The following is a 15289-nucleotide window of genomic DNA, read 5'->3' on the forward strand; positions in this document are numbered from 1 at the left end:
CTATATAAAGAATTTACTCTAGTCAATTAAACAGCATATTAAACAAATGGAAACAACTGAATTGTCAAGACAAAATATATTTAGTCATAAGAACATGCTCATTAAATGCAGACAGTCACTAGAGGTCAGGACTAAACTCCTGAGCCTTAAACTGCAAGGCAGACAGCTAACCACTGACTACCACTACTACCTAAACAACATCACATATTCCTACAGAAGCAGGAAGGGCTGGGATGTTAATTCATTTATTAGCATTGAATTTATGGCTGTGGATTACCTAGGAATTCATCTTACGTGGTTGCTTAGATGGAGACTGCACAAGGATGAAGTAACTTAGCTTAGCAGCAATCTTGGTTATCCTGTGCATCCATAAGATGTGTCATTGGTTGCCTACTAGCCTGAATGGAGTGTCATTTTGGACCGTGATATAATAACCATACTGGTTAACAGTTACATAGATATGGGATAAATACCATGCATCCTTTTAATTTATATTTTGTAATCTAAAGCCATATGTTGCTACAATGCATGTGAAAAGTGGGCAGTGCAGTGATTAAAATTAGGACATCCAAATGTGTATTATTTTGCCATACTGGAAAATGTTCAAAGTTGCTAGGCTTTCCATTTCTCATTGCCACTGTTGTCACTATGAGCAATATTACAAAAACAGAAAGATAAAAAGTTAGATTTTCAACACTAACCGTTTCAGTGGCTTTCATATACTATGTTCAAAGAAAATAAATTCTTCCTTAAGCACGTTAAAACTACCTCATGCAGTATTTGGTGGCTGTGATTTTGTTATTGTGCATATGTATTTACATATAATTGTGTCATTCTAACAGTTTTAGCAAACAAAAGTGCTACCTGCTTAGATACTGAATTTATTGACACCGATTCTTAGAATGCTGTTTACAAGATAACTGTCTGTACTGATTTTTAAATATTACTTCATATTCTAAACAAATATCTTTTTTTTTCATCCTAGAACATAAATTGCTACTTGATAGACAACAATGGATTTATTTTGGTCTCTGAAAACTACTATGAGGTGAGTAAGACATTCCAATTAATTATTCAGAGAATACATTGCCTATGAAATCTGAATTGTGGCAGCGTGATTACTTTTGAGAAAACTATTCTCAAAAACAGAAGGAGTCAGTGAGCAGACCTGTTTTGCAAATCTCTTAAAAAGGAATGTTGGACAACAGTATCAGTCAGTACTGGAGTGCGCTATGGAACTGGAATGAATATTAAGAAAAAAAAATGGGCTGCTAAAATAGAAAAATAACACTAGCCACTCAGAGTCCCAAAGGGTTGAATTAATGTAAAGAGGCAACCTGGTGACAAAATTAAAGTCCCTACAAATGATATGAAGTCAAAAATTTCATTCACATGCAGTTTCTTTTACTTGCTAACTCAACATCCAGAGCATCATGACACTCGAGTTACTTCCATTTTGTAATTTCTTCCTTCTGGTTCTTAAATGTCTTACATTTCTCTATGATACTTGTCACCTCTTTCACTTCATCTTTTTATATTCTAGAGTCCCATGTGCCCTTCTTCACATACTCAACTTCTACTTCTATGTAGTCTCACCTTTTCCCTATGTTCATTTTCATTCTCCAAGTTCATATGCAGACTTTCAGTCATCTCACTGCTTCAGATATCCCATACTACATTTTGCCTTCTGGCAACCAGCATGGTAAAAAAATATTTTTTTCAGCCCCAGGCACTTGCATATTGCACGTGTCTGTTGCACTTTTTCATTAAATGTTATTTGTGACTCCTGTAGAGTTATAATCTACGGAGCAAGGCCAAGGTTTCTATAAGCATGAGATGTGACGGTCATACGTCAAGGCAAATGAAGCAACTGATGAGCTAAACTGCATGTTTTTTTTTCTTTTTAACACTAATAAATTTAGATATAACTCTTTCTCTTAAACTAATTCATGCTAAATAACTAATAGAAGAGAATGAAAGAAGATGTGTATGTTAAAAGTACAGTTATGTTTCATATCCTAACCCAGTATTCATTAAAAAGCTGTAGGCATTTGCCTCACTCGGTGTAACAAAGGAAGCTGCAAATATGAGAAAGGTAATCCTTGTAATATATTTACATTGCAAATATACACACAGTCATTCATACAGCTCAGCTATCCCTGAATTTGTCTTATATTTTTGCCATGTCCTCCTCTCACAAAATGTTTGAATTTCTGGGAAATTACTGATGACTGCAATCCATAATTACAGAGGTGTGAATAGTTTCATATTTCCTATTGTTCAGAAAATAAACATTGATGCAATCTGCTGTTATATTAACTTTTTTAAATGAATTAAAGCTATATTTAAAAACTGTGCCTGATTGTTTTGTCCCCTCCTATTATTTTTGTATTTGCCCAGAAGCAGTCGCAGATTATAATAAGGGTGTTCCAGGCAGCTACCAAGGGCCCATGCCTTCAGGAGGCCCATCAAGCTGTCCACAATACAAGAATTAAATCATCTTTATTTTGTCATATGCACATGTACTGTACTGTAGCACTGTCAGTACATTTACAAGTGTCTGCTACCTGATTCAACTGAGAGCAATCATTGCAAGTGGACAGCAGTATATCAGTGTTGTGATTTATTCCTTTTATTGTTAAGAAAAAAAGGAGGTACAATATGAGTAGCTATACACATGAAATGCCAATCGGTGCACTTATTTTTAACTGCTTACATTTTAATTTTTTTTTCATGCAACCAGTGATACGGAACCATGTGAAAGCAGCTGTAGAAAAAGAAAGCTCTGTGTTGAGAGAAGTTAGTAACCAGACCTGGATTTCTGACTATTGTTTCACTTTTTTTGCTAATAATAAGTGAATTATTAACCTTATGGCCACAGTAAGTTAGAATGTAGAATGTGGAATGCACAAGAAAGGTAACAGAATGGAGACCATACTTACGAACTTGGTCTGTACCTAAAGTAACGTTCCCCTTTTCAAGTCAACACCTCTGTATGAGGAACGCTCTTTATTTTAAGTCTTAAACGTTCAGCGTTTCACACTGAAGGGGTCATACCTGTTAACTGTCATTCATTTTTCAGAAAGTCCCTGTTTGTCACATATTTCTGCCATATCTGTCTTAAATTGTTTGATTTTTCTGGTAAAGGATGGAGGATTACAGTCAGTTAATAATAACTGACATTAGGAGTTTCATACTTTTTAATTCAGATAATGCATATTGATGCAAAACCTGTTTCTTGTATTATTTTTAAGTGGATTAGAGTAATATTTAACAATTTTCCCCAATTTTGGACTTTTGTCTCATTTTGTAATTTTTATCATTGTCCCTGATTATTGTGTAATGAATCAGGAAGTTTGAAAGGGTGTTAAGAATTTCTTTAACAAAGTATGCATTGTAAATAATATTGAGTCCTATAACTTTTTATGAGTATGATGAAACAGCTATTAACCATGCTGTGGGAGTGAGATTCCTCAGTAAAGTTTCTCATGTTTAATAAATACACCACATTTTGTCCATTTGTTCCACTTTCGGAAAAGTACATTTGCACATTTGGAGTAGGTAAGTTGAGAGCTACAATTCTATGATCTTCGCTATTCCACATTGAAAATGTCAGTCACACATTTATTACGATTTTTTTATAACAACTGTCCATATTTAATAATTATTCATATTAATTCATTTAAATAACATTTTTGAAAGATAACGCATTTTACACCTGCTATAAAGATTCCTACATGAAGTGATTGGTATGTTTTCAACCTTTTCCCCATTAGTGTGCTCATTATGAAAGGTAGTGTTCCATATTATAGAAAAGGAAGGTTGAGCTGTGACGGGGAAGTTATCAGAAGGGGTGCAGTTAGATGTCCTTTTAGTTGCATATAGGTACTTTAGGGAATTTATCAGGGCATCTCTTTCTTATCCTATCACAAGCCCTGTCTGTGTGAAAAAGTGCTCTACATCTCTTCCTTGTTCTTCTATTTTCTTTTTGTCTTCTTTTCTAATGTTACTGTTTCAGAATGCATCATAGTATAGTACTAATTTAGGTAGCTGTTTCATTCCACTCATTTTTGGGTACCAGACAATGTATTCTATGTGGCTTATTGCCATCCTTGTGTATGTTTCAGGATTCTGCAGGCTCACAGGTCCAGTCCTTTTGCACATAATCTTGTGATAGATAAGTTTTAAACAATAGAGTAGAATGACTTCAAAATAAAAATAGCACAGAGATGTTATATCCTTGGGAAGTCATCTACTTCAAGGAAATAGTGCAATGACAATATGTCCCTAAAAGTTTTCCCAGTTGTTTGGGATTTGGGAATTTATGTGGACAGTGACCTAAATTTTGACCAACATATGTCTATTGTTGTATGTGAGTCCTTCTGTATTGCACATCTTATAAACAAAGGGGTTGTGGCTAGATCTAGATATGTCATTCTCCCCCTTACTCAACCATCATTAGGCCAATCATTGAATATAATGTCCCCTTTGGTATGCATCCATGCAGGCACATGCAACAACTGGAATGTCCACAGAGATACCTTAATAAAAGGATACAAGGCCTAAACAACCTAACCTAAATGGACCGACTCAAAGCCCTGTCACTATACTCTGTATCCTACAGACTACCAAGAAATGACCTCCATCTGGAATACAAGACATCCTTCTTCTCATTGATAATGGATTTATTGCATATCAGCAAGTCAAATGTCATCAGAAATGCTTGGCCTAGGGATCCAAACCTCTTGTGCAACATCAACAGAACAGTTTGGAGGGACAGGTATATTTCACTGAGGATGCTGCTGCTATGGAACAGGCTCTGCATCCATATTAAACAAAGTTCATCCCTGTCCATTTTCAAGCACAACTTAGATTTATGGATGTGAAAAAGAAAATTTACCCCAGCACTGTCCCCTGAACTACTAATGAACAGATGCAGTCCCTAAATGCTTTATCCCATGTACTGGTCCCCATAAATTATCTGTGCTATAATCCCAGTTGTTCTTATTGGGGTACTATATAATTGTCAACCATGGGATGGGTTAGACCAATCTATAACCAAATGGGATAGGTAATTTTGAACAGAAAACAGGAAATTGGTTAGGCTTAAAATGGCCCACAAACCTATGATTGTATAGTAATACATATCATTCCAATTCTAAACTCAGTCTCACAGTGGAGAAGAAAACAGCCTGTGAAGGGAGCATGTTGTAAGTGTAATGCCCTGCTAGATTCCCTGAAACAATGTTACAAATACTCTGTGTGGATATCCCTGTTCTAACGAAGCGGTGCTCGAGAATAACTGAAGATGATTTTTATATGGCTTGCCTCAGGCATAACCCACACATCAGTGGTTGTGTAGTCCTGTAATCAGCCAGGGGCACTTTTCTGACTGCTCTCTTTATTACTCTAGATATCATGCTTAAAGCAGCAACACCTTACTAGCAAAATGATGCACTCTTCTTAATTTCCAGGCAGCTGGATATTCACACCCCACAATTTTCCCTAGATTTGCCTCATGTCTTTGGTCTGTCCCTTGTAATTTTATTTCTAGGAAATCAGTGAAGATTACACTTGCTCAGTAGTCCAAGGCATTAGAGTTTCTTACTTTTTATTGTTCAGAAAATTCACATTGATTCAAAGCCTGTTATTCTATTAACTATTAAACAAATTAGTTAAATATTTAAGAGTTATGACTTTGTCCCTTCATTATTATTTTGGTTTTGGCCCTACTTTTTGAGCAGAGAAACTGAGAACTATGTTATTAACTGTCCCTAGTTTGGGATTGGATTTTTTTTTCTGGCAAATGGTTGAGGGTTGATTTCACTAAATAATGAGGCATTTCAGTTTCAGACTTTATACCCCTTAGAAAATGTATGCTAACGCAAAACCTGTTACTATTAGTTTTATAGGAGCTAGATATCAGACCCATTGCCATTCTATCTCCTCTATCCAAATTCCTTGAAAAATGTATTCACATTCAGCTTTTAACTCACCTTATTAATGAAAATCTTCTGACCCCCCCACCCCCACTCAACATGCCTTTAGGCCACACCACAACATGTCCACTGTCCTGTCCTTCACTCATACTGTTGCTGAAGCCAGGGAAAAAAAACTCCTCGTGCCTTGCCTCTTTTATGACTTCTCTAAAGCTTTTGATACTGTCTCCCATTCCAAGCTACTTACTAAGTTTACTGACCTTAATATCTCCCTCTCTACTATTCAATGGTTTTCAAGTTATCTATCAAATAGGCTCCAGTCTGTCAGATGGCAGTCTGCTTGCTTCCATTTCCTACATATCCAAACTGCTGTCCCTCAAGGTTCAATCCTTGGACCCCTCCTATTCAACATCTTTACTCCTCCTGCAACACCTCCTCCCTCATACAGTATGACAATGACTCTACTCTTATCTCTTGTGCTGATAACATCTCCAAACTTCTTTCTATCACCCAAAACTCCTTCTCATCAATGGAAAACTGGTTCACAGAGCATCAACTTATACTCAACTCCAAAAAAACTGTACTCCTATTATTTCTCTCAAAACTCTCCACCACCTTAAATCCACATTTACTATTTCTTTTGTAGATAACACTCACATCAAAGCTGAGCCTCACACTAAGCTACTGGGTCCAATAATCAATGACCAACTCAAATTTGACATCCATATCCAACACTGTATCAAACAAACTAACCAGAAACTGGGTCTTCTCTACAGGAATAAGAAATGTCTTGCTCTCAGCTCCAAACCCACCCTTGCCCAAGCCTACCTCTTCCATGTCCCCCTCTATGCCTCCCCTATCCTAACTCACCTCCAGTCAAACCTTCTCTCCAAACTAGAGCAAGCTTACAATAACATAGCCAGATTCACCTTTAACCTGCCTTACAAATCCTATCATTGCCTTGCCTGAAATAGCTTCAATGGCTGGAATTCCCCCAGCTCTTACTACTTGCCCAGCTGCAGCTGACACACTCCCTACTCAACAAACTGCTGGCCTGACCATCATTCTCTACCTTAGTATCCAATTATACCACAACCTGGTCTCTTCGTAGTTCTGATCAGCACCTTTTCTTGATATCTATAAACCCAACAAATTTTATGGTAAACTCCTCTATAAACACTGTGTCCCTTGCGTGGAATAGGCTACCACCTCACATTCGTAGCATCACTAGTTCCAGCTGTTTTAAAACTGAAGTCAAGCAGTACTTTCTGAGCTCAAAAGCTTGTCCTTGCCTAAATCCTGCATAATTTGCATTTTCATCTTTTCCTTTTCACTACCTGTATAAATCTAATAATTAAATGACTAATCTGCTCACTTGACAATACTATATTATGCTACTTGGGAAAGATATGTCAATATTGTCAATACTTACATGTACTAGTTGTATTACTTTATTTTTTCATTTTTATTACAGTTATTTCTTTCACCTGATTACTGCATATGTAATTTTTGTTTATGTTGTATTGCTGCCTTGTTTTTCTTGGGTTTTGTATATTCCCCTACTATGTTATCTTTTTCTTTTTGTAATTCTGGAGCTTTTCTCCTTGGGTCTCCACTGAAAATGGGCAATTGGCTCAGAAGGACTAATCTGGTTAACATATGTCAAATAAATAAATAAAAATAAATATCAGAAATGTACATAAAACAGCTATACTTGCTATGGCTGTTTGTGAAGGAAGATGACTTAACTGCTGATGTTTGTTTTCATTATTCTGGCATTTTAATGACTAATGTGATCTGTGTGAAATAACTTGAAATACTTTAATGTGTGGCTATTGCTTGTGTGGATCTTATCTGAAATATATTACAGGACTGACATTTTTAACACAAGTAGATGTTGAAGTGTTAAGTGACTCACTGGTAGCTATCAGTAGATGAAAGTAGTTGACACTCTTATCCTTTGCTGATGTAAATGCAGATAAGTGATTTAGACATAAATGAACTACTGGACTGTAACAGCTGTATAGGGAATAACTGAATTAAGATGTTGGTTACTAATCTGGATTTGCAGGGCTAGTTTGCATTTGTATTTAGTGAGAAGGACTACCTTACTGCCATTACTGTGTGTTTATGTGAAACTAATTTTGAGTTACTGTGTCCATTATTATTTTTAATCACATTCACACATGTGGCATGTGCACAGTCAATAAAGTGGCTGTAATCAGTGGGTGTAGAGTTCATCTGTGGAGAAAACTGGGTTACCTTTGCTGTTGTTTGATTTCTGTTACAGTCACTGATCTGGCATGGCAGGAGTAGTGCTGCACTATGTATTCTATATGCTGAAATCAGCGTTCAGTTAGTATGGCAATGGCTTTTGCTTATGCATGTATGTGTGTGAGGGGAGTTGGATTGTACTTAAGACCAACAATTTGGCCAAAATTATTTCACTTTCCACCACAGATATCAGCATGGCATATGATAAGTGACTGTCTTTGGGGATTGGCTGAGTAGAGTGGGAAAACAAGTGCTCAGTAGAGCAGTGAGAAGCATTTCCATTTTGTCATTTCACAGTCCTCAGCTCTGGTTAGGTTTAAATGCTTTATTGTGTTTTACTTGTATTTTGTTTTTCTCAGTTTCAACCCAGCCTAGTGTTAAAAGAGTAAAAATGAAGGTGGCTATATTTGGGGAAATGGGTGAAGTGGCATGTTGTATATATGTATGTATCTATGGCAAGAGACACAGTATATGGCTGGGGCCATTTGTACCTTCACTTCCATCCCAATCTAACACCAGGGAAATACACAGAACATAGCTCTTTTTATTTGGGGGGGGGGGGCAGAGGGGGATAAGAAATTAGGCACTGTTTACAGATAAGATTTATGTATCCTCATAAATATCTGTCTTCTCAGTTAATTGTAAACTATTATTTAGTGAGCTTTGGACATTAAGACCTTGACAACACATACAAGAAATACATAAGATTGAATTTCTTACCTTATGAATTTTGTTCTTGCAAATCACTGGATCAAAAGGCTGAAAAATTCTCTTAAAATGCACCTCACACCATCTAAATCCATATGCTTTCTGGGGACCAAGAGGTTCCCAAACCTAACTTAATTCATTTATTTCCTATACAGTTGCTATAGTGCCATTTTAACCAGTTAGGGTGTGTGAATCTCTCAGTATTTTTGGACTTGTCCTGAAAAATGATTCAATAAAGACTGGAAAGTATCTGCAACACTTCAGCAGAATGCAACAGCAGCCCAAGCCAGAATAATGCCAGCTTTATGTTAAAGCTTCATAATTGTGTTTGTTAGAAAATACTGATGCAGCCTGCTATTGTATTAATTTTTAAGTGAACAGGAGCAACATTTAAAAACTGTCTGATTGTTTTATCTTCCTTCCATTATTTTTGCATTCTGTCCAGAAGAATAATAATTATTAAACAAAGGAAGATGAAAGTATCTGCAGCTTGGCAGTGAATACTACAGCATCCCATGCCAATTAACCTCATGAAGAGGCATCCTCATCCCAACTCCTCTATTAACTTCATTATAGGTAGGCAAGCAAAATTACATAAGATGATTACTAGAGCAATGGTATGGGAGGACAGAGTCAACATTAGAATGAAATATTGTGCACCTGAGAACATCTCTGTCTCCAGTCTGAACTGAAATTCAGAACTATCTGATTTTCAAAAAAAAAAAAATGTCAACTCAGGATGATTGGCCGTACTCTGTGTGAATGTCCATGTACTGCAAGAAGCAAAACACAAACAACAAAACAGACACATCTGTCTTTCTCAGTCTGCCTCGCTCAACGTTCTTCCACACTCAGGTGTTATTTCTGGTTGTAGGCACTTTTATTTTCATTCAGTGCTTAGCACATCTGACTACAGGTTTCAGCAGAATAAAAAAGAAACTGTGCTGAATTATGACTTTTTGTTTGCTTTCACAGTTCGCATAATGGTTAAGGTCTGTGACTCCCATGCACAAGGTACAAGGTTTGATTTTGGTCTTTAGCCAATGCCTATATGAAGTTTTCATGTTGTCTCTGAGGAGGAGGCAGGACAGCCTGTGTATCCAGGACATAGTGTGGAATGGCATTGCAGCAAAGCCTGACTACACAGACTAGAAATGGTGTGAAAATTGTTGAGAGGGAGAGGCTTCAGAAGACAATGAAGGATGTCATCAGAATTAGTAGCAGACTCATGGCAATCAGTCACCAATGTAAGGATAGGGCAGAATTCATAATGTCAGTCTATGACTCACATCAGAGTTGTGATAGCCAGGAAAATAGTGAATTCAAACAGCAGTTGCAGGAACTATTAGATAAAGCAAAACAATATGAGATGGTGTTGACAATAGGAGACCTGAATGTGCATATTTGAACAGGCCTAGGTTCACAAGGGTGGGCAACAGGAATAAAGAGGGATAGGCCATTCTAGACTTATGTCTTTATGCTGGTCAACATATGGCCCAGCAAGAGAGCAGTCAGATGATAACATACAGGAGTGGTCAACATGCAACTCAGGTAGACGTCTGCTAGTGAGGAAATGGCACTGGGATAAACTCAGTGATTGCAAAGTCATCCCCAGTAAGGGTGGCATAATGGTTAAAGTGTTTACCTTACAAACACAAGGTGCAAGGTTTGATTCTCAGATGGGATGTTGAATAGGCACAAAATGGCCTACAAGGGCAGTTAGCTTAGTATTAACATATAAACTCTACAAACATTTACCCTCAGCATAAACCACTGGTTGCCACAATTAGCTGTAAGCAGTGGTCAGAACAGGCTCTAATGTCAACAGAGACATGGCTGAAGAACTGGAAGTAAACTGGAGAGGAAAGCAAATGAGTTCAAAGAATTACTCAGGGCTCTAGCACCTCTGGAAGAACAGAAATTATGTAGAGTTGAAGAAGAAATTCACTGACTCAAAACAGCACGTGAGCAGTGTGTGATAGATAAGCAGCTAAGCCAGGTACCAAAGGAAAGCTGGTGGTGGAATGCAAAAGTCCAGGAAGACATCAAGAGAAAGTACAAGTGCAGGGAAAAGTGGGAGGTATAAAAAATGGAACAGGGTAAGAAGGAATACTACCTGGCAAACAGAGAGGCTAAGAAAGCAGTTGCAGTAGCAAAGAAGATGGCATCAGTGGCATTCTTCCAGCTTCAGGTTGCAAGGCAAAAAAAAAAACTGATAAAGAAGGCAGTAATCAGACAACATTCATAAGGGATGCCAGCAACAACTTGCTCACCAGTCTACAAGATCTTAAAGGCAGAAGAAATGAGAACTTCCAGCTCTACTGCCTCCAGAAACAGCCTGCAATGAAAGAAAGAAGCCCACCTAAAAGAAGTAGATGCTATGGAACTTTATATAGAATGCCCGCAGGAAATGGAAAACAAAAATCATATCCTCAGGTTACAAGAAAATGAACTAAGTGAAGAGTTGCTTGATTTGGTACAGATGGATAGGCAAATTAAGATCAATGAAAAAATAGACTGCAGAAGGTCATTAAAACCCCAAAATGTAAACGTTTGATAAAACAAATGAACACAATCATGTCCATAGAGATCCAGGCGATATGATAGAAGTAAACAGGATATATTATTGTGCAGGTAAATTGATAATTAATAAAGTTCTGCCAGAAGAACACAGGGTAGTGAGGGAAAGGAATGGGAGAAATAGAATACCATCATGGAAGTACTGAATAGAGAAAACTATAAAGCAACTGAGACAAGAAGTGTCACTGTTGGAGGAGTATAGAAGAGGGAACAAATCAGCAAAAATACTTAGAAAGATAGATGTGATAAAGGCTATGCGCAAAATTAGAACAGGTCAGGATCTATCATACACTACTGGAAATAAACTAAAAATCTCACCACAGGTGGAAAAACTTAGAAAATATGCAGATAAATATAAAGGAAATGTACAAAATAAGCAATTTATTGATGACCCAAAACGTTTTTTAGAGAATTGGGAAAAAGGTTAAAATGAATTGAGAGACCACCTAAAAAAGAAGAAATAGATATATTTTGTCAAAGTATTTATGAAGATCCCGTGGAACATAACAAAGCTGCTAAATGGATAGAAGAAGTAAAAGAAAGAATAAGAAGTTCAAAGGTACAGGATATGAAATGGGATAAAGCAACAGCCAGAGAGACTGAAACAAAGTTAAGAAAACCACTATCTGGAAAACACCAGGCCCAGATACCTAACTTATGGTTAAAAGTATTAACATCTTTGTACCAAGATTTAGCCATGAGTAAGAACTATTTGTATGCACACCCCAAACAGACACCAACCTGGCTAACAACAGGAAAAACAATGCTCCTACTTAAGGGTAGACCTGCAAGCTACCCTAAAAATTATATAACAATAACTTGCCTTCTGACGATGTTTAAACTATACACAGGAATTGATGCTGACAAAGTTTATAGTCATTTAGAAGAAAACTCAATTATGGCACTAGAGCAAATGGTCAACAAAAGAAAGTCATATGGAAGAAAGGATAATTTGTTGTTAAATAAAGTCATAGTGGAGAACTGTAAAAAGGGGAAGAATTTAAGTATGGCATGGATTGACTAAAAAAAGCATTTGATAGTATCCCACATTCATGGATAAAAGAGTGCTTAAAAATCTATAAGATACACCCTACACTGATCGACTACATTACAGTGACTATGAAACAGTGGCAGACCACTTTACAATTAAACCATAATAAAGGACAAATTATTATTCCTGGAATAAAAATTCAGCGGGGGATATTCCAGGGTGACTGTCTGTCACCACTGCTATTATGTTTTTCCCTTAACCCATTAAGCTGTCTACTTAACAGCTTAGGCCATAGCTATAATTTGGCTCCTAGAAAACAGCAGAGTGTGAAAACCTCTCATCTTCTCTTCATTGATTTAAAACTGTAAAGCTCATGAGATGCGTAAATGAAAGCATAACTGCAAGTTGTCAAAACTTTTTCACATGCTATAAGAATGTCATTTGGTCTTGATAAATGTGCAAAAGCAACCTTCAAAGCAGGACAACTGCAGCATCAAGAAAACACCAGTGGTACAAGAATGTGATCTAAAAGAACTTGAGCAAGAGGGGTGTATATATTTTTGGGACTTAATGAAGGATCAACAATAAAACATGAACAAATGTGAATAAAATTTAGTAAAGAATATTTCAGAAGACTTAAATTAATCCTGAAAACAGCATTGGCATCTAGGCACACAATTCAAGCTATAAATCAATTTGCTCTTCCTGTCTTAACTTAAAGTTTTGGAGAAACTGATTGGCCCCAAAATGTGTTCGATAGATTAGACAGAAGAACAAGAGGGATGCTTCATGCTCACTAAATGATTTATAAAAATTAGTGCATACCAAAATTATATATTCCCCATTTTGAAGGCAGTATAGGCCTCCTTGAAATTGATTACATGTATAGATCTGCAGTCATGGGACTGCACACATATCTGTTGACCTCAGAAGACCAAAATGTAGTGAATGTTTTGAAACAAGAGGAGAATAAATCTCAGCTGACTTCCATGCCTAGTCTAGCAGAACCATATCAGTGTCAAGCAGGAATGGAAATGAAACCAGAAGTAGATAAAAAAAGGCAGCAACTGAATGTGCCAAAAAATAAAAGTAAGAATATAAGGTGAAAGATCAGATGAGAAGGCAAGAAATGTGGAAAATGCATAGATATAGTTGCAAGCATAAATCTTCTGGAAGAACCTCATGTTGATCTGGATCGAATTCAGGAATGGTTAAGGACAGATTAATTCAAACCAAGAGATGAAGAGTTAATATTGGTGGCCCAAGATAGCGGGCTATGTACATATTGATTTACAAAGTCCATTGAATATGTCGGAGAAACAGACAAATGTAGGTTTTGTAAAAAAGAATTGGAAAACAATTGCACACCTCGTCGCTGGTTGTGAGATACTAATGGCAGAAGGGACTGTATACTGAAAGGCATAATAATGTGGCAAGACTGTTGCACTGAGGACTGTGCAAACATTATGGTACTGAAGTGGCTGAAAAACACTGAAAACATGAGCCACAAAGCATCATAGAAAATGATGAAGTTTGCATCACATGAGGTCACCCATTACGGTTCACAAGATGCTAGAAAACTAGATATAGTGGTCCATGAAAAGAAGACAAACATAGCACTGATCATTGAAATCACCACACCCAGTGACTAGAGTGTCTTGCATACAGAGAGGCATAAAGTTATAAAATATCAGGATTTGCAGGCAGAAAAGAGAGCAATGTTGAAGAAAGATGCCCAGACAATTCGAAAAGTAGTAGGAGCAACGGGTCTTATAAAAAAGAATCTACAAGCATATTTAGATATGTTACCAATACTTGTAACTCCACACAATTTACAAAAGGAGTCATTACTGGGCACATTGCGGGTGCTGTGTAGAGCACTTCTGGGTGACGTTAAAGATTGAAACAATACTAATTTGATGAATTTTTATCATACTTTGACTTAGGAATGGAGGCCATTCCCATCCTTGTATTAGAAACCCAAAAGATTTAGAGAAATTAAAAAAGTGAGAGCGAGAAGTAGGAATGTGAACAAAAACAAAAGTCCAGTCCAAGAACAGGCAGTCCAAGTCCACAATAGTTGAAGTTAAAATTGTTTTAATCCACATGAACACAAAAATGTGAAATGGTTAACACACAGGATTGAGCACTTTCGTCATAAACTTCCTCAGAATCACATTTTACCATTTTCACCTTCTTTAAATACCATGCCCCTATTTAATCATATGACCACTCTATGCCAATAAACACATTTTTTCTAGAAAAATACAAATTATATGAGTTGTGCACAATACCTAATCACTTTTCAAAACATTCAATAAAAAATAACATAGTAATATACAAACATGTTTGTCAAACAAACCAATGTCACACCATATAAGTCTCAGCCTCAGAAAACTACCTATAGATAAATTATCATTTAGATCAGGGAGGCTGTGGCATTTAATCGAAGTTGCCATCTTAACTCCTTCTCCTCTATCAAATCTTCCCATGCCCCCCCCCCCCAGGGTCTTTTGGTATGTGTTCTATAACAAAAAAAAATGATGATTGGGATAGTCCACCAAATGCTTTACCAATGCATTCCCCAATTTTATCTTTTTAATATGTATGACATGTTCATATATGCACTTCCTAAATTTTCTCTGTGTTTTATCTATATAAAATGCTGACATTTTTGCCATAGAGTGACATATGCCACTTCTTGGGTATTGCAGTTATAAAAGACTTAGATTTTATTAATCTATTGTTCACCACCAGTGGTTTCCTAAAAAGATTTCCTTACACTGGTTACAGAGCC

At 36.7% G+C, this 15289-nt stretch overlaps 1 protein-coding gene across 1 annotated transcript in view; it reads left to right on the top strand.

The window, feature by feature from the left end:
- The window catches only part of CACNA2D3 (calcium voltage-gated channel auxiliary subunit alpha2delta 3), a 2619084-nt gene that overhangs the window by 2050976 nt on the left and 552819 nt on the right, over positions 1-15289 (top strand). The window contains exon 22 of the mRNA XM_044078472.1: positions 986-1048. Coding sequence (XP_043934407.1) covers positions 986-1048 — 63 coding nt within the window. The remainder of the gene's footprint in view (positions 1-985; positions 1049-15289) is intronic.

Source organism: Protopterus annectens, chromosome 7.part1 (assembly GCF_019279795.1).
Source record: "Protopterus annectens isolate FY-2018-M chromosome 7.part1, PAN1.0, whole genome shotgun sequence".
NCBI lineage: Eukaryota > Metazoa > Chordata > Ceratodontiformes > Protopteridae > Protopterus > Protopterus annectens.